At 42.8% G+C, this 18,375-nt stretch overlaps 1 protein-coding gene across 1 annotated transcript in view; it reads right to left on the bottom strand.

The window, feature by feature from the left end:
- The window catches only part of NT5DC1 (5'-nucleotidase domain containing 1), a 287,049-nt gene that overhangs the window by 262,541 nt on the left and 6,133 nt on the right, over positions 1-18,375 (bottom strand). Inside the window, exons 2-5 of the mRNA XM_040431037.1 lie at positions 16,808-16,899; positions 15,541-15,612; positions 14,464-14,573; positions 5,176-5,255 (exon numbers count right to left, since the gene is read on the bottom strand). Coding sequence (XP_040286971.1) covers positions 5,176-5,255; positions 14,464-14,573; positions 15,541-15,612; positions 16,808-16,899 — 354 coding nt within the window. The remainder of the gene's footprint in view (positions 1-5,175; positions 5,256-14,463; positions 14,574-15,540; positions 15,613-16,807; positions 16,900-18,375) is intronic.

Genomic DNA, 18,375 nt, shown 5'->3' with positions numbered 1-18,375 from the left:
TGTTGGATAGATAATAATAGGAAATGAAGTTAATGTTATCTCACCACTGACTATACAGGGATATGATAATGGTTAGAGTTCTCCGTACAAAGCAAGAGCTGAAAATCTGTGCTGCTCCAACTTCAGCACATTGTGGCTCTGCCAAAAAAACACAACTAGAACCATGATCAGATCACCGTATGCAACAGCTATGGAAGCCCCTCCTGCAACAGTAAGATACAACCATGCAGTTAAGGTTACTTTCCCATGGTCAGAATTAGGTTGGTATTTTACACCGGTATTTGTAAGCCAAAACCAGGAGTGGGTCCAAAACACTAATCTTTTCATTATTGGTCTTCACTGTGTTGGCTCCACTTCTGGTTTTGGCTCACAAATACTGATGATAAATACTGACTTAATACTGCCCATGTGAAAGTGGCCTAAAGGATTAAATGGTAAGTAAAATCTCCAGGCCAAGAAAATTGACGAAGCCCATCAAACTAAACTATTTAAAACCTGATATCCTACCATATACAAACTGCCTTGTTACTTTCCATAGCAATTAGTGCTCTGCAATTTGTGCTCTGCAAATTAGACCAACGAAACAACCAAGGGAAAACAAGTAAAAGTAGCCCAAAAAAACATATAAATGGCAGCTCTGCAATATGTGCCAGCTTTGCACAGCTCAGTTTGTTGGAATTGAATAAAACGTTATATGTGTGAATGTAATGATGATATATTGGCGTGCAGCCTGACCTATCTGACCACACCATAGGCCAGATGCTGGCAGACTGCAGGCTATCTAGCCTATTAATTCAACATCCCCTGATGAATCTGCTTTGAAGGGAATGTGTTGGGACAGGAAAAGCCTACGGAGAGGTTACAGCATATTAGGTGGTCCTACCCAGTGTACACAATAGGTTGCAATGAAGGACAGCAATACTGGCATTTGATGATCACTGAGTGGTGGTGGTTGTCTGCTAACTCCAGATCAAACCTGCAATACCTAAAACATGCATTGGGGGTATACTGGCTATAGACAATCACCAATAAAGTAGTGGTTTTCTGCAAACTCCTTTAACCACCTCCGGACCGCTGTACGCACAGACGCGTCCTGGAGGTGGTTGATTCATTCCGCCTGGACGCATATACGCGTCATCTCGCGAGACGCGAGATTTCCTGTGAACGCGCGCACACAGGCGCGCGCGCTCACAGGAACGGAAGTTAAGAGAGTTGATCTCCAGCCTGCCAGCGGCGATCGTTCGCTGGCAGGCTGGAGATGTGTTTTTTTTAACCCCTAACAGGTATATTAGACGCTGTTTTGATAACAGCGTCTAATATACCTGCTACCTGGTCCTCTGGTGGTCCCCTTTGTTTGGATCGACCACCAGAGGACACAGGTAGCTCAGTAAAGTAGCACCAAACACCACTACACTACACCCCCCCCCGTCACTTATTAACCCCTTATTAGCCCCTGATCACCCCATATAGACTCCCTGATCACCCCCCTGTCATTGATCACCCCCCTGTCATTGATCACCCCCCTGTAAAGCTCCATTCAGACGTCCGCATGATTTTTACGGATCCACTGATAGATGGATCGGATCCGCAAAACGCATCCGGACGTCTGAATGAAGCCTTACAGGGGCGTGATCAATGACTGTGGTGATCACCCCATATAGACTCCCTGATCACCCCCCTGTAAAGCTCCATTCAGATGTCCGCATGATTTTTACGGATGCACTGATAGATGGATCGGATCCGCAAAACGCATCCGGACGTCTGAATGAAGCCTTACAGGGGCGTGATCAATGACTGTGGTGATCACCCCATATAGACTCCCTGATCACCCCCCTGTCATTGATTACCCCCCCTGTCATTGATTACCCTCCTGTAAAGCTCCATTCAGACGTCCGCATGATTTTTACGGATCCACTGATAGATGGATCGGATCCGCAAACTGCATCCGGACGTCTGAATGAAGCCTTACAGGGGCGTGATCAATGACTGTGGTGATCACCCCATATAGACTCCCTGATCACCCCCCTGTCATTGATTACCCCCCTGTAAAGCTCCATTCAGACGTCCGCATGATTTTTACGGATGCACTGATAGATGGATCGGATCCGCAAAACGCATCCGGACGTCTGAATGAAGCCTTACACGGGCGTGATCAATGACTGTGGTGATCACCCCATATAGACTCTCTGATCACCCCCCTGTCATTGATCACCCCCCCTGTCATTGATCACCCCCCCCTGTCATTGATCACCCCCCCTGTCATTGATCACCCCTCTGTAAGGCTCCAGACATTTTTTTGGCCCAAGTTAGCGGAATTATTATTATTTTTTTCTTACAAAGTCTCATATTCCACTAACTTGTGTCAAAAAATAAAATCTCACATGAACTCACCATACCCCTCACGGAATCCAAATGCGTAAAATTTTTTAGACATTTATATTCCAGACTTCTTCTCACGCTTTAGGGCCCCTAGAATGCCAGGGCAGTATAAATACCCCACATGTGACCCCATTTCGGAAAGAAGACACCCCCAGGTATTCCGTGAGGGGCATATTGAGTCCATGAAAGATTGAAATTTTTGTCCCAAGTTAGCGGAACGGGAGACTTTGTGAGAAAAAAATAAAAAATATCAATTTCCGCTAACTTGTGCCAAAGAAAAAAAATTTCTATGAACTCGCCATGCCCCTCATTGAATACCTTGGGGTGTCTTCTTTCCAAAATGGGGTCACATGTGGGGTATTTATACTGCCCTGGCATTCTAGGGGCCCCAAAGCGTGAGAAGAAGTCTGGTATCCAAATGTCTAAAAATGCCCTCCTAAAAGGAATTTGGGCCCCTTTGCGCATCTAGGCTGCAAAAAAGTGTCACACATCTGGTATCGCCGTACTCAGGAGAAGTTGGGGAATGTGTTTTGGGGTGTCATTTTACATATACCCATGCTGGGTGAGAGAAATATCTTGGCAAAAGACAACTTTTCCCATTTTTTTATACAAAGTTGGCATTTGACCAAGATATTTATCTCACCCAGCATGGGTATATGTAAAAAGACACCCCAAAACACATTCCTCAACTTCTCCTGAATACAGAGATACCAGATGTGTGACACTTTTTTGCAGCCTAGGTGGGCAAAGGGGCCCATATTCCAAAGAGCACCTTTTGGATTTCACAGGTCATTTTTTACAGAATTTGATTTCAAACTCCTTACCACACATTTGGGCCCCTAGAATGCCAGGGCAGTATAACTACCCCACAAGTGACCCCATTTTGGAAAGAAGAGACCCCGAAGTATTCGCTGATGGGCATAGTGAGTTCATGGAAGTTTTTATTTTTTGTCACAAGTTAGTGGAATATGAGACTTTGTATGAAAAAAAAAAAAAAAAAAAAAAAAAAAAAAAATCAGCATTTTCCACTAACTTGTGACAAAAAATTAAAAATTCTAGGAACTTGCCATGCCCCTCACAGAATACCTTGGGGTGTCTTCTTTCCAAAATGGGGTCACTTGTGGGGTAGTTATACTGCCCTGGCATTCTAGGGGCCCAAATGTGTGGTAAGGAGTTTGAAATCAAATTCTGTAAAAAATGACCTGTGAAATCCGAAAGGTGCTCTTTGGAATATGGGCCCCTTTGCCCACCTAGGCTGCAAAAAAGTGTCACACATCTGGTATCTCCGTACTCAGGAGAAGTTGGGGAATGTGTTTTGGGGTGTCATTTTACATATACCCATGCTGGGTGAGAGAAATATCTTGGCAAAAGACAACTTTTCCCATTTTTTTATACAAAGTTGGCATTTGACCAAGATATTTCTCTCACCCAGCATGGGTATATATAAAATGACACCCCAAAACACATTCCCTACCTTCTTCTGAGTACGGAGATACCAGATGTGTGACACTTTTTTGCAGCCTAGGTGGGCAAAGGGGCCCATATTCCAAAGAGCACCTTTCGGATTTCACTCGTCATTTTTTACAGAATTTGATTTCAAACTCCTTACCACACATTTGGGCCCCTAGAATGCCAGGGCAGTATAACCACCCCACAAGTGACCCCATTTTGGAAAGAGACCCCAAGGTATTTCGTGATGGGCATAGTGAGTTCATAGAAGTTTTTATTTTTTGTCACAAGTTAGTGGAATATGAGACTTTGTAAGAAAAAAAAAATAAAAAAAAAAATCATCATTTTCCGCTAACTTGTGACAAAAAATAAAAAGTTCTATGAACTCACTATGCCCATCAGCGAATACCTTAGGGTGTGTACTTTCCGAAATGGGGTCATTTGTGGGGTGTTTGTACTGTCTGGGCATTGTAGAACCTCAGGAAACATGACAGGTGCTCAGAAAGTCAGAGCTGCTTCAAAAAGCGGAAATTCACATTTTTGTACCATAGTTTGTAAACGCTATAACTTTTACCCAAACCATTTTTTTTTTACCCAAACATTTTTTTTTTATCAAAGACATGTAGAACAATAAATTTAGAGCAAAATTTATATATGGATGTCGTTTTTTTTGCAAAATTTTACAACTGAAAGTGAAAAATGTCATTTTTTTGCAAAAAAATCGTTAAATTTCGATTAATAACAAAAAAGGTAAAAATGTCAGCAGCAATGAAATACCACCAAATGAAAGCTCTATTAGTGAGAAGAAAAGGAGGTAAAATTCATTTGGGTGGTAAGTTGCATGACCGAGCAATAAATGGTGAAAGTAGTGTAGGTCAGAAGTGTAAAAAGTGGCCTGGTCTTTCAGGGTGTTTAAGCACTGGGGGCTGAGGTGGTTAATGTCGCTCTGAAATTCAATTAGCAAAACATACAGGGGGAGGATTATTTAAACCGGTGTAGTGGAAAACTGGCTTAGTTGCCCATAGCAATCAATCAGATTCCACTTTTCTAAAGGAGCTCTGAAAAATAAAAGGGGGAATCTGATTGGTTGCTATGGACAACTAAGCCCGTTTTCCTTTACACAGGTTTTGAGAAATCTCCCCCACAGTATTTCTCATGAGCAATCGACTTACTATGGATTTATTCACAGGTAGAGAAGGCTTTTTGGTGGGAGCTACACTATGTAGATCCCTATTCCTATCCTTATTATGTATCGCTACTATTTCATAGATGTAGCAATGATTTCTGTCAGGCTTTGACATATAATCTAATCTTTTGCAAGTGCTAAACTGTGCATGTTATACTCACCATCTCTAAAGAATCAACTATTTTAGCGCACAGGAGAGCTCCAGGTAAATCAAAATAGTTGTCGTAGAAGTAGTATTTAGCTGTGACAAGAGAAGACAACAGGTTTACATTTTGCAACTTTATGCCAAGTTAAATTATATATGACAGCTCTACAGCTTAAAAAAAAAACAACCACCAATTAAATGTGTACAGCATAGATAGTAAAATATTGTCTCTATTAGTACAAATCACACAATCTTTACATAAAGGAACAGCGGATAAAATACACAGGAACAAACTGGATCACAAGAAAATGTTAACTACAGTCCAAGGTGTATACTGATGCTGGAACAGATATCTAGTAATACCAATATAAAACCCTGAGCTAGGATACAATATACCATAAGTATATACATATATGTAAAGTGCATAGTGCCGAAACAATCAATAGACAACAAAGGAGAGTAGGTAATAATAAATACAGACCAGTATGGTTCCCAAAAATGTACTTGCTAGTATATTGTATCCTAGCTCAGGGTTTTATATTGGTATTACTAGATATCTGTTCCAGCATCAGTATACACCTTGGACTGTAGTTAACATTTTCTTGTGATCCAGTTTGTTCCTGTGTATTTTATCCGCTGTTCCTTTATGTAAAGATTTTGATTTGTACTAATAGAGACAATATTTTACTATCTATGCTGTGCACATTTAATTGGTAGGGTGATTGTATGTGATTGTGCATGGCACTTATGTACTTTTGAGCTGTTCATTAGCACATGACAACCTTTCGCAGACTAGTGGAGGTAAACCAAATGTATTCTGGACACCTAAGCAGAGCCCTTAACTCCGTGACTGCACAAATCTCTATTACTTTTTACAGCAATTGTCTCTATATTTTTAGTAGCTAAACGCAAGTTTAGAATCAGCAGAAAACGTTATAAAAAGCATTTTGTAAAACAGGTCTTCAAAATCTGTTCTTGTAGTACATTTGTATGGAATAATCTATTTAGCAAACAGAAAACATACAGCACAACTATCACTGTCAACAGGGGCGGATTGGCCATAGAACTTACAGGGAAATTTCCCGGTGGGCTGATGCCCAGGGGGCCGCAGAAGCCCCTTATCTTTACCTCTGGATGGGTCCATAATAAGCTATCAGTGGTAATTAACTCTGTTAGAATCAGGTACTCATGTACCAGGCCAGTGACATGCCCTCCTGAATTCAACTATGTCCCGCATCTCACCTTCTAATCACCCTTCTCCATATCTTAATCAGAGACAACTGGAAGAGGAGAGAAAATGAGCCTCTATTCATGGCCAACTCAGAAGGACAGCTTTTGGGGCAATATATTGTGCGGCACTGTGGTATTTTGCACTATGGTATTGCTGACCCCTACTTTTTTTGCCCCACCTCCTGTCAATTTAGACCCTCCTACAATATGGGGCCACTTTCAGGTATTTTTTCCAGGGCCACTTTAGGTTCCCAATCCACCCCTGACTGTCAATACTATTCAAATTGTGAGGGAATATTGCCAATAATCACCACTAATTGTATGGTGTGTGTTACTTCATTAGAGACATATGTATGTACAAAACAGGAGCCAAACAACACACTGTATAGGTATCAAAAATATTCAATCTTTCCTAAATATACAAATATGTAAGAATAAAAATATGTACAAGTGGAGACGGCATCTCTGGAAGAGACCAATTGATCACTCTGTAAAACACCATATGGCAGTAATTTAGGTACCGATAGCATACACAATCTATGTGGTAAATACACTGCATGTAATAGTAGACATACCTCTATGGGAAAAACATGAGTATGGTATATATCAACTGGAAAAAGCAGCTTTACAATACTAAATGCATGTAAGTGCTCTATATAACTGCAAAATGGCTGAACTTACCTCACTCAGGGAACAGCTTCAGTCGATACTGACTGAGACATCACGCAGGAACAGGGAGAGATTCTGTAGCTATCTTTTCGAAAACGCAGACAAGTCCGGTAGGGCCTTAGCGAAACTACTTCATCCCCGGCCACAAACGAGTTACATCCCCAATATTAAAGATATGTCAGGCTCCGTGATCGGGCTCAGATATATCCTTCATATAAGGATGGGGTTGAGCACTTCCTGCCTTTTGACACCACGCCATTTTTTGTAGTTTGCAATTTTGACTGCACTGAATTCTATAAGCTGGCTTATCTTACAGCTGCTTGCACAAACATAGTTCTCGCCCATCACCATTGCAGTCTAGTTGTGAGCTGAGCTGCACCATTTTAACCAAATATATATTACAAAGTGCGAGCACTCGCACCTCAAACTTATTTTACATTAGCATGGAACCTTTTTGGTGGTTACTTTTTTTACATGGCGATATGAGCGCTGAATAACACTTTTTAGTTTGTAAGTAGTAACAACACAAAATCTAGGTTCTATATTTATTCAAGTTATCAGTGCCTGATAAAACAAGTTGTTTCAAAATCCCAAACCATTCTTTGAAATAATAATAGACATGTGAATACATCTTTACCGCACTTACATTTAAAGGGGTTGTGGTAGGGCCTTAGCGAAACTACTTCATCCCCGGCCACAAACGAGTTACATCCCCAATATTAAAGATATGTCAGGCTCCGTGATCCATCATCCCAACCAGATTGCTGAGACTTTCAAAACTTACTTTGAATCACTTTATAACATTAGAGGGCAATTAGCAAATATGCCGGCGACTGATCTCGAAAACCAGATCAATCAATATGTACAAGATATAGCTCTCCCAACGATATCCCCAGAAACGGCTACTAATTTGGAGAACGAGTTCTCAGATACTGAAATTAGGGAGATTTTATCTAAGATAAAAAGGGGTGGGGGGGAGCCCTGTGCCGGATGGCTTCACAGCACCCTTTAAGACATTTAAAGATCTCCTTGTACCTTTTTTGGTAAAGGTATTTAATAGTATCTCTCCCACATGCCCCCTTCCCTAAACAGGCTTTAGAAGCTCATATCGTATTGATCCCAAAACCCAACAAAGATGCATCGGTCTGCAGTAATTATCGCCCTATTTCATTAATTAACTGCGATATTAAATTATACTTCAAATTGACTGGGACCTCCTTCTGCCCTGTCTCATGTTCGCAGTGCGAGAGGTACCCCAGGCCTCTACTGCGTTCTCGCCCTTCGAACTGCTAAATGGCAGACACCCTCGCAGTCTCTTGGACGTGGCCAAAGAGGCGTGGGAACAACAACCCACTCCACATAGAAGTGTCATTGAGTATGTTACCCAGATGCAAGATCGGATAGAGACAGTGTTGCCTCTTGTTATGGAGCATATGGAGACAGCTCAGGGAGCCCAGAGTCGGGTCTATAATCGGCAGGCTCGGGTCCGGAACTTTAACCCGGGTGATTGGAGATGTAAACTACAAGGTACACCAGCCAGGGCGGCGAAAGCCGGAGCAGGTTTTCCATGTGAATTTACTCAAACCGTGGAAAGATAGGGAAACCTGTACAGAAGACAGCCCATGGCCGGGTTTTCTAGGAGAAGAGGTACCGGCCCCTCTGTCTGATGCAAGAGAAGCGGCTGCCACAGTAAAAATTGCTTATAAAAAAGAAAATGGCTGCACACCATTATACATACAAACAATAGAGCTAAGAAATGGGGATCATTCTAAATAAAAGTGGTATAATACCTACTATAAATGAGTCAATGAAAGCTCTTAGCGCACATATTTGATCAAACCGGGCGTTAAGGTGGTTTCCGCAGATGGGTCCCTAAAACTAGTATACTGCCTCTCTTTGGACTTACCTAAGCCTACAATATTCAGGGCAGTGAGCAGAGTACGTATGTAGCTGGTTCCTACACTGCCCTGAATATTGTAGGCTTAGGTAAGTCCAAAGAGAGGCAGTATACTAGTGTTAGGGACCCATCTGCGGAAGTCACCTTGACGCCTGGTAGATGGGCCCGACACACGTTTGATCAAATATGTGCGATAAGAGCTTCCATTGACTCATTTATAGTAGGTATTGTACCACTTATTTAGAATGATCCCCATTTCTTAGCTCTATTGTTTGTATGTATAATGCTCATCGAGAGGTTAGGTTAGGACAAGCCCGGTATTTTTCTGTTTTGGACCTCACGAAAGGGTACTGGCAGGTGCCCTTAACGGAGGCTGCCAAAGAGAAAACTGTCTTCATCACGCCTGAGGGGCTGTATCAATATAAGGTCTTACCCTTTGGTCTGCATGGTGCCCCCGCCACTTTTCAGCGACTAATGGACATTGTGCTTCATCCACATCGTCGGTACGTGGACAATATTGTCATCCACAGTACCGAATGGGAAAGTCACCTACCCAAAGTGCAGGCTGTAGTGGACTTCCTTTGGAAAGCTGGCCTAACCGTTAACCCAAATAAATGTGCGATAGGGTTAGAAGAGACTAAGTACCCAGGGTATGTCATTGGGCGCGGAGTCATCAAACCTCAAGTGAACAAAATAGAGGCAATACGGAATTGGCCCCAACCTGTCACCACTAGGCAAATATAGTCATTCCTGGGAATGGTGGGCTATTACATGAGGTTTTTTCCCCACTTTGCTACTCTAGCCGCGCCCTTGACAGGACTCTTGAAGGGACACAAGTCAACGATGGTTCGCTGGGATGATCGGGCAGAAGAGGCTTTCTCCGCTTTGAAGTCGGCCCTGTGCGGGTCCCCGATTTTGGTGACGCCCGACTTCAAAAGGGAGTTTATAGTACAGACTGATGCCTCCAAAGTAGGCCTCGGTGCTGTACTGTCTCAGGAAGTCAACGGGGAGGAGAATCCCGTTGTCTTCCTCAGCTGTAATCTCACCCCAGATATATAGATATGTTTGGAGGTATATAAACTCCATATTTAAAATGTGCCTGATTTTCATCCACAGGCAACATTTAGGTGCACCTGTGAGGCCTGGGCCTTGTCAGTCTTGGGTGGGACTCACAGCCTCCTCCCTCCTCCCATTGCAAGCATGGCTGCATGCTGGAGGTAACAGAGTTTGCTGTGAGTCGGACCATACGCTCCTGTAATTTACCCACTGGCTCCTGGTATTGCCCATATGGCACAGGTAGGCTAGCGTTAGGTCCCAAGCTACTTGAGATACCTTGGCGCAGTGCTCGGGCTCAGATATATCCTTCATATAAGGATGGGGTTGAGCACTTCCTGCCTTTTGACACCACGCCATTTTTTGAGGTTTGCAATTTTGACTGCACTGAATTCTATAAGCTGGCTTATCTTACAGCTGCTTGCACAAACATAGTTCTCGCCCATCACCATTGCAGTCTAGTTGTGAGCTGAGCTGCACCATTTTAACCAAATATATATTACAAAGTGCGAGCACTCGCACCTCAAACTTATTTTACGTTAGCATGGAACCTTTTTGGTGGTTACTTTTTTTACATGGTGATATGAGCGCTGAATAACACTTTTATTTAAGTAGTAACAACACAAAATCTAGGTTCTATATTTATTCAAGTTATCAGTGCCTGATAAAACAAGTTGTTTCAAAATCCCAAACCATTCTTTGAAATAATAATAGACATGTGAATACATCTTTACCGCACTTACATTTAAAGGGGTTGTGCACTGGAAAAAAAAGTGTTTTATTTAAGCAGAATGGGTTAAAAAAAACAGCATTACTCTCCTCACTGGTCCCCAGCCACTGTCCATCCAATGCTTACTGGGTCTCTGCTTTCTGTACCTGGCTTCACACACAGGAAATGTCTAGCGATGGCTGCTCAGCCAATCACTGGCTGAGACTAGTCGCCACTTTGCTGACTGACTGATTGAGCAGGCATCTCCTCCCGTTTCCTGTGTGTCGGACTGGGACCAGAAAGCATGAATTCTACCTTTATACATAAAAAAAATGTTATCCCCACTAACAATTTCTTTAACAGTTAAAGGGGTTATTTAATCATAGACAATGGGGGAATATAGGATATGCCTCCATTGTCTTATAAGTGCGGGTTCCACCGCTGGGACCTGCACCTATAATCGGGAACGGAGCCCCACAAGGTGGTGGCTGGAGGACTCCGATCCGACCACCACCAAGCCGGTTCCCCATAGAAGTGAATGGGAGCGTACCACGCATGACCGGCCATCGCTCCCACTCACTTCTATGGGCTCGACGGAAATAGCCGAGCCAGTGCTCGGCTATTTTCGCCGGCCCCGTAGAAAATGAATGGAGGAAGGCGGCGCATGCGCAGTGCGCCCTTCTTCACTTTCAGGGCTTCGTTCTTTATATGCTGGGACCCACACCTAAAAGACAATGGGGGCATATCCTACTGTCATTAATGTCTAAACCACTGGCAACAAAAGTGAGTACACCCTTAAGTGAAAATGGCCAAATTGTGCCCAATTAGCCATTTTCCCTCCCTTGTGTCATGTGACTCGTTAGTGTTACAAGGTCTCAGGTGTGAATGGGGAGAAGGTGTGTTAAAATTGGAGTTATCGCTCTCACACTCTCTCCTACTGGTCTCTGGAAGTTCATCACGGCACCTAATGGCAAAGACTCTCTGAGGATCTGAAAAAAAATTAAAAAATTGTTGCTCTACATAATGATGGCCTAGGCCAGGGATGCCCAACCTGCGATCCTCCAGCTGTTGCAAAACTACAACTCCCAGTATGCCCAGAAAGCCTACAGCCGAGCATGATAGGATGTAATAGTTTTGCAACAGCTGGAGGGCCACAGGTTGGGCATCCCTGGCCTAGGCTATAAGAAGATTGCCAACACCCTGAAACTGAGCTGCAGCACAGTGGCCAAGACCATACAGCGGTTTAACAAGATGGGTTTTCACTCAGAACAGGACTCGCCATGGTCAACCAAAGAAGTTTAGTGCACGTGCGCAGCGTCATATCCAGAGGTTGTCTGTTCAAAATAGACGTATGGATGCTGTCAGAATTGCTGCAGAGGTTAAAGGGGTGTGTCAGTGCTTAGACCATACAGCGCACTCTGCATTAAATTGTCATCCCAGAAGGAAGCCTCTTTTAAAAAAGATGCACAAGAAAGCCCACAGTTTGCTGAAGACAAGCGGACTAAGGACATGGATTACTGGTACCATGCCCTGTGGTCTGATGAGACCAAGATAAGCTTATTTGGTTCAGATGGTGTCACGCGTCTGTGGCGGCAACCAGGTGAGGAGTACAAAGACAAGTGTGTCTTGCCTACCGTCAAGCATGGTGGTGGGAGTGTCATGGTTTGGGGCTGCATGAGTGCTGCTGGCTGTGGGGAGCTACAGTTCATTGAGGGAACCATGAAAGCCAACATGTACTGTAACATACTGAAGCAGGGCATGGTCCCCTCCCTTCGGAAACTGGGCCGCAGGGCAGTATTCCAACATGATAACGACCCCAAACACACCTCCAAGACGACCACTGCCTTGCTAAAGAAACTGAGGGTAAAGGTGCTGGACTGGCCAAGCATGTCTCCAGACCTAAACCCTATTGAGCATCTGTGAGGCACCCTCAAATGGAAGGTGGAGGAGCGCAAGGTCTCTAACATCCACCAGCTCCATGATATCATCATGGAGGAGTGAAGAGGATTCCAGTGGCAGCCTGTAAAGCTGTAGCGAACTCCATGCCCAAGAGAGTTAAGGCAGTGCTGGAAAATAATGGTGGCCACACAAAATATTGACACTTTGGGCACAATTTGGCAATCTCTCTTAGGGGTGTATTCTCTTTTGTTGCCAGCAGTTTAGACATTAATGGTTGTGTGTAGGGTTGTTGCGATACCAAAATTTTGATTCGGTTTCGAAACCATAAAAAAGTATTGCGATACTCGATACCACGAAAAAAAAAAAAATACCAAAAAAAGCCGCGTGCATTCCGCATTTTATGGAACGTCCGGCCCATAATCGAACAGTCCTATCCTATTTTTTGGGGGGACAATGGCGAATCACGCAGTTTTTATTTTTTCTGTTACGGCGTTCACCGCATAGGAGATTTTTATTTTTATTTTAATAGTTTGGACTTTTCGGACATGGCAATATGTGATATGTTTATTTATTGTTTATATATTTTATATGGAAAATTGGGTGATTTATTCTTTATATTTTGGTGTTTTTTTTTTTACTTTTTATTTAATAACCATTTCTCCCCTTAGGGGCTAGAACCTGGGATCTTTTAATCCCTTGTCCTATTCACCCTAATAGAGCTCTATCTGGGTGAATAGGACTTCACACTGTCCCTGCAGCCCTGTGCATAGTACACACAGCAGCAGGGAGCGGACCATGGCAGCCAGGGCTTCAGTAGCGTCCTGGCAGCCTTGGTAACCAATCGGAGCCCCATTATTACACTGCTGGGGCTCCGATCACAACTGCCTCTGCACCACCAATGAAGAGGAGGGGAGGGGACCCTGTGGCCACTGATTTTAATACTGGGGGGGGGGGGGTTTCACCAATGATAATTAACGTCTAATACAGAGACAGGAGGCGGGTGCGGTAGCAAAATCACATAGCCGGCACCCTGCCTCTGAGTGATTAACTGCCGCTGATCGCAGCGCCCTGTCAGAGGTCGGGTGTCGGCTATGTGATTCTGCCGCCGCACCCGCCTCCTGTATCTGTATTAGACGTTAATTATCATTGGTGGAGCAGTGGCCACAGCCCCTCCCCTCCTCGGCCCCTCTCCTCATTGGCAGCGGCGGCACAGGGGGAGGGAGAGAGTGACTCCTTCTCCCCTGTGCTGCTGAGGGAACAGTAGCGCAGCCTAGTATAGATAAAAGGCAAATCCCGGTACCGAACCGATAACGGGACAAAAATATATATTTAGTATATATATTTCGATACCTGCAACAACGCTAGTTGTGTGTTGAGTTATTTTGAGGGCACACCACATTTACACTGTTATACAAGCTGTATACTGACTACTTTACATTGTATCAAAGTGTCATATCTTCAGTGTTGTCCCATGAAAAGATATAATAAAATATTTACAAAAATGTGAGGTGTGTACTCACTTTTGTGAGATACTGTATATAAACTGTAGTTATATCGGGGAAGCATAAGCTAATAACATGACCTAACATGAAAAGTGTTACAATAAAAGGAAACAATGACACTACTAACATGAGGAAATAAAATAGTTCAGGTTCACGCTGAAAGAAATAATTCTAATCTGTTCCTAACAATACATGTGTTATCCTGAAACTACAGACATACTGTGGTAGCAGTTTCCAGAAACTGACTTATTCACAACGGCTTTGGAAAAAAGAGTGACTTTAGCGCCATCTACTGTGAAAAATATAAAAATTCTGATTAAAGCTGATCATGTGGTCATGTCGTACCTGATCGTGCATATGTTCCATTAATTGCTTTAAAATGTTTCCACTCCCTTTTTTCACCATACACCTCTTCAATCATTTCAGCAGTCATTGCTTTGGTACCATGACACGCCCTGTTAAGAGAATTTGAAAAAAAAAAGGTAATGTACATTTATCCTACATTCATGATGGCAGAAGAGCAGCCTATATCTAGACGCTTTTCGAATGTTGTAACCCTACAAATTGTAACCGATGGGGATCCGCAAGATGCGGACATTGACTCACACACTAACTTGAATAAAGTACTTCAGTGGTATTGTATTCCTCTTCCGTAAACTGCTAGAGTATGCCAGGCTATGATAACCAGGGGCACTGCCAGAGGCTGGGCCTAATTTATGACAAGGCACGCGCGTCCTCATAAATTAAGCACAATATCTGACATCTACGCAAGTGGTGTTGAAAAAAGTTGCAAACAAGCAGAAAATTGGCGTATATTTATGATAAATTAGGCCCTTTGGCTCTAGAGTCTCGCAAATTCATCCTAGTTATTGAGTCCAACGGTCGCTTTAACTCATACGCCAAGAGCGCCTTAAAAATATTGCAGTCTACATTATCATATTGTAAGAAAATTCCAGCACGGGTAAAGGATTCCATTAAAAAAACTTCTTCTTTATTGAATACAGATAAAATCCATTGCCAACATGAAAGCAGTCAGCCAAGCTTCACTTAAGCATTTCGGATGATTAATCCTTAATCGTATCAGGCACCCATGAGTAAAGCTTAATCACCCGAAACGTGTAAGCAAAGCCTGGCTGACTGGTTTAATGTTGGCAATGGATTTTATTGTATTCAAAAAAAGAAGAGATTTTTATTGGAATCCTTTAGCAGTGCTGGAATTTTCTTTTAATTGGATTTACAACCCACCCTCCGCGTTACCGTGCACGGAAGGGACTACGTTTGTTGTTTACATGATCATACTGGTTTGTCCAGGGAAACGGCTGCAATTTATGGGGGTGATGGCTCACTAAACAGGCAACTGGTCCAAAACTGAAATTCTTGAAATTGTCTTAAAGGACGACAAGCTAGTCACATGGAGGATACCTGAGAATAGTTCCATCTGCAGCAAGTTTAAGAAAGTTTCCTTCTTCCAAATCCAGCATCAAGCCTTTGAAGCTAAAACAATCAACAGAAAAATGTGTTATGAAACTATGGATGAAGCCTACCTTCCGTTACTTTAGCCCACACACTCAATTTGACAGTTTGAGTCAGCAGAATTATTTTTCTTTTAACTTGTATTTGAATTTTATGTATTTTATTTTGTAGATTTAAGCTAAGGCTACAAAAGACATTTGGCTGCTTGACTTTTTTCCATAGAGAAATAATAAAATGAAAATCATACTCTGGAGGAAAACAGTCAAACGTCTTTTAAGAACAGACCTTAACCCCTTCCAGAAACAGACAGTTTTCACATTCCTGACCAAGGCTAATTTTGCAAATCTGACATGTGTCACTTTATGTATGCTTTCACTTACTGAAGCCATTCTGAGTATTTTTCTCGTCTCGTCATTTTTCATTACATTTTGTTACATTTTTTTAGGAGGTGAAGTCATGAAAAAAAATAGCAAATTGGCCATTTTGATTTTTTTCCATTACACCGTTCGCCATATTGGATAAATATTTGTACATTTTAAAGGGGGCTCTCCTACATTGATGAACTCTCCTCAGGATAGGTCATCAATATCAGATTGGTGGGGGTCCAATCAGCTGCATGAGGAGACATGCTGTCTCCCATGTCTCTTCCTGCTCACCGCCACTTTGCCATAGACATAGCAGCAGCAGGAAGAGAGATAGGAGACGGCATGTGCCGGGTGCCGGACCCCTGCCGATCTGACATTGATGACCTAATATAGGAGAGCCCGGAGAACCCCTTTAATAGATAGTTTTCAGATGCGGTGATGCCTATGATGTTTATTTTTTTGATTATTTATTTTTAGTTTGGGGAAAGGGGTGTAATTTCAATTTGTATATTTTTAAAAACTTTTTTTTTTTTTTACATTTTTAAGTCACCCTAGGCAACTATAACAAGTAATCATTAGATTGCTATTTATATTTAGTAATGGAATTTGATCCATTACTGAAATAGAAGATTCAGTATATTCCAATGCAGTGCTGCCACCTGCAGGCCTGCTTTGGAATATACCTGTGACAGATATCAGAGACTTCAGCAGGCTCAGACAGCCACACATGTACGGCTGCAGTTATTGACATCAAAATGACATTAAAATAAGAAATGTAAGAAGTAGCACAGCAAAAAAAGCATATTAACACAATATATTTCAATTTGGTTATCATAACTAAAGAGGATTACCAGAAATCCCATTCTTCAGATGTAACGGATAGCAAATCTTCCTTGTAACCTTTCTCATCCACTAGGTACTGAGCAAAACTGTTGTAAATTAACTGTTAGAGAAAAAGGAGAAACATTAAAGGCAGAAAAAAAAACTGTTGCCATGATTTATAGACAATTGGTGTCGCAGGTTAGCCCGCGCTGTGGACCGCAAATAGAGGTCTGCAATGTACAGGCACCGACAGTGTGCCCTCCGAGCTGCGGATGCAGACCCATTGACTGGAATGGGTCCGCGATCTGCAAGATATGGATAGGACATGTCTTATCTTTTGCGGTGTGGAGGCATGGACCCGAAAGCCCAGAGAAGCAATTCTTAGGGTACTTTCACACTAGCGGTTTTCATTTCCAGCATAGAGTTCCGTCCTAGGGGCTCAATACCAGAAAAGAACTGATCAGTTTTATCCTAATGCATTCTGAATGGAGAGTAATCTGTTCAGGATGCATCAGGATGTCTTCAGTTCAGTCTTTTTAGGACGGAGATAATACCGCAGCATGCTCCTTCCAAAATTCCGGCATTTTTTCCCATTGAAATGCATTAATGCCGGATCCGGCCCTGAGAGTTCCGGCAAAACGGATCTGGCATGCTCAGACCACAAAAAAAATGTGAAAAAAAATAAAGGCCGGATCCGTTTTTTCAGATGACACCGGGGAGACGGATCCAGCACCTCAATGCATTTGTCTTACGGATCAGGATCCTGATCCGTCTGACAAATGCCATCAGTTTGCATACGTTTTGACAGATCCGGCGGGCAGTTCCCGCGACGGAGCTGCCTGCCAAAATCTTCTGCCGCAAGTGTGAAAGTACCCTCAGTGTTTCGGTGGGCTTTTGGGTCCATGCCACCACTCCGCAAAAGACAGGACATGTCCTATCTTTGGCCACATTCAAGTCAATGGGTCCGCACCTGCAGCACGGAGTGCACATGGCCAGCGCCCGTATATGTATCCAGTGCTCACCAGGTCCATGTACTGTATAGACCTCACTGCATATTAAAAATTGGTGCCACCACACATGGAAATGGTCACCCACATTTTCTGTCAAGACTTGCAAAGGTACAGTCTGTAGTAAATGACAGTACCAGGCACGTGGATTAGATTATACAAATTTCATCCACACACTGCAGACTTCTGCCATGTGGAAAGTGAAATGCAGTGGAACGAAATCTGCAATCTAGTGGTGAGAATTCTGCAGATTGCCTGTCGACCTGCAGCAAAATCTATAGGTGCAGAATTTAAAACCAATGTCATTTTCTGACTATTTCAGTTTTTGATGGAAAAATCACTGAGGCAAATTTGCACAAGTGCTCCTGCACACGACCGTATGTATTTTGCAGTCCGCAAAAAATACGGATGACATCCGCGTGCATTCCGTATTTTGCGGAACGGAACAGCTGACCCTTTATAGAACAGTACTATCCTTGTCCGTAATGCGGACAGTAATAGGACATGTTCTATTTTTTTTGAGGAACGGAAATACGCGGAGTAACTTCAGTTTTTTTTTTTTTGCGGACCCATTAAAGTGAATGGTTCCG

This window comes from Bufo bufo, chromosome 4 (genome assembly GCF_905171765.1).
Source record: "Bufo bufo chromosome 4, aBufBuf1.1, whole genome shotgun sequence".
Classification (NCBI taxonomy): domain Eukaryota; kingdom Metazoa; phylum Chordata; class Amphibia; order Anura; family Bufonidae; genus Bufo; species Bufo bufo.
The sequence above is the reverse complement of the archived record's forward strand: the minus strand, read 5'-3'. Positions and strand labels throughout refer to the sequence as shown.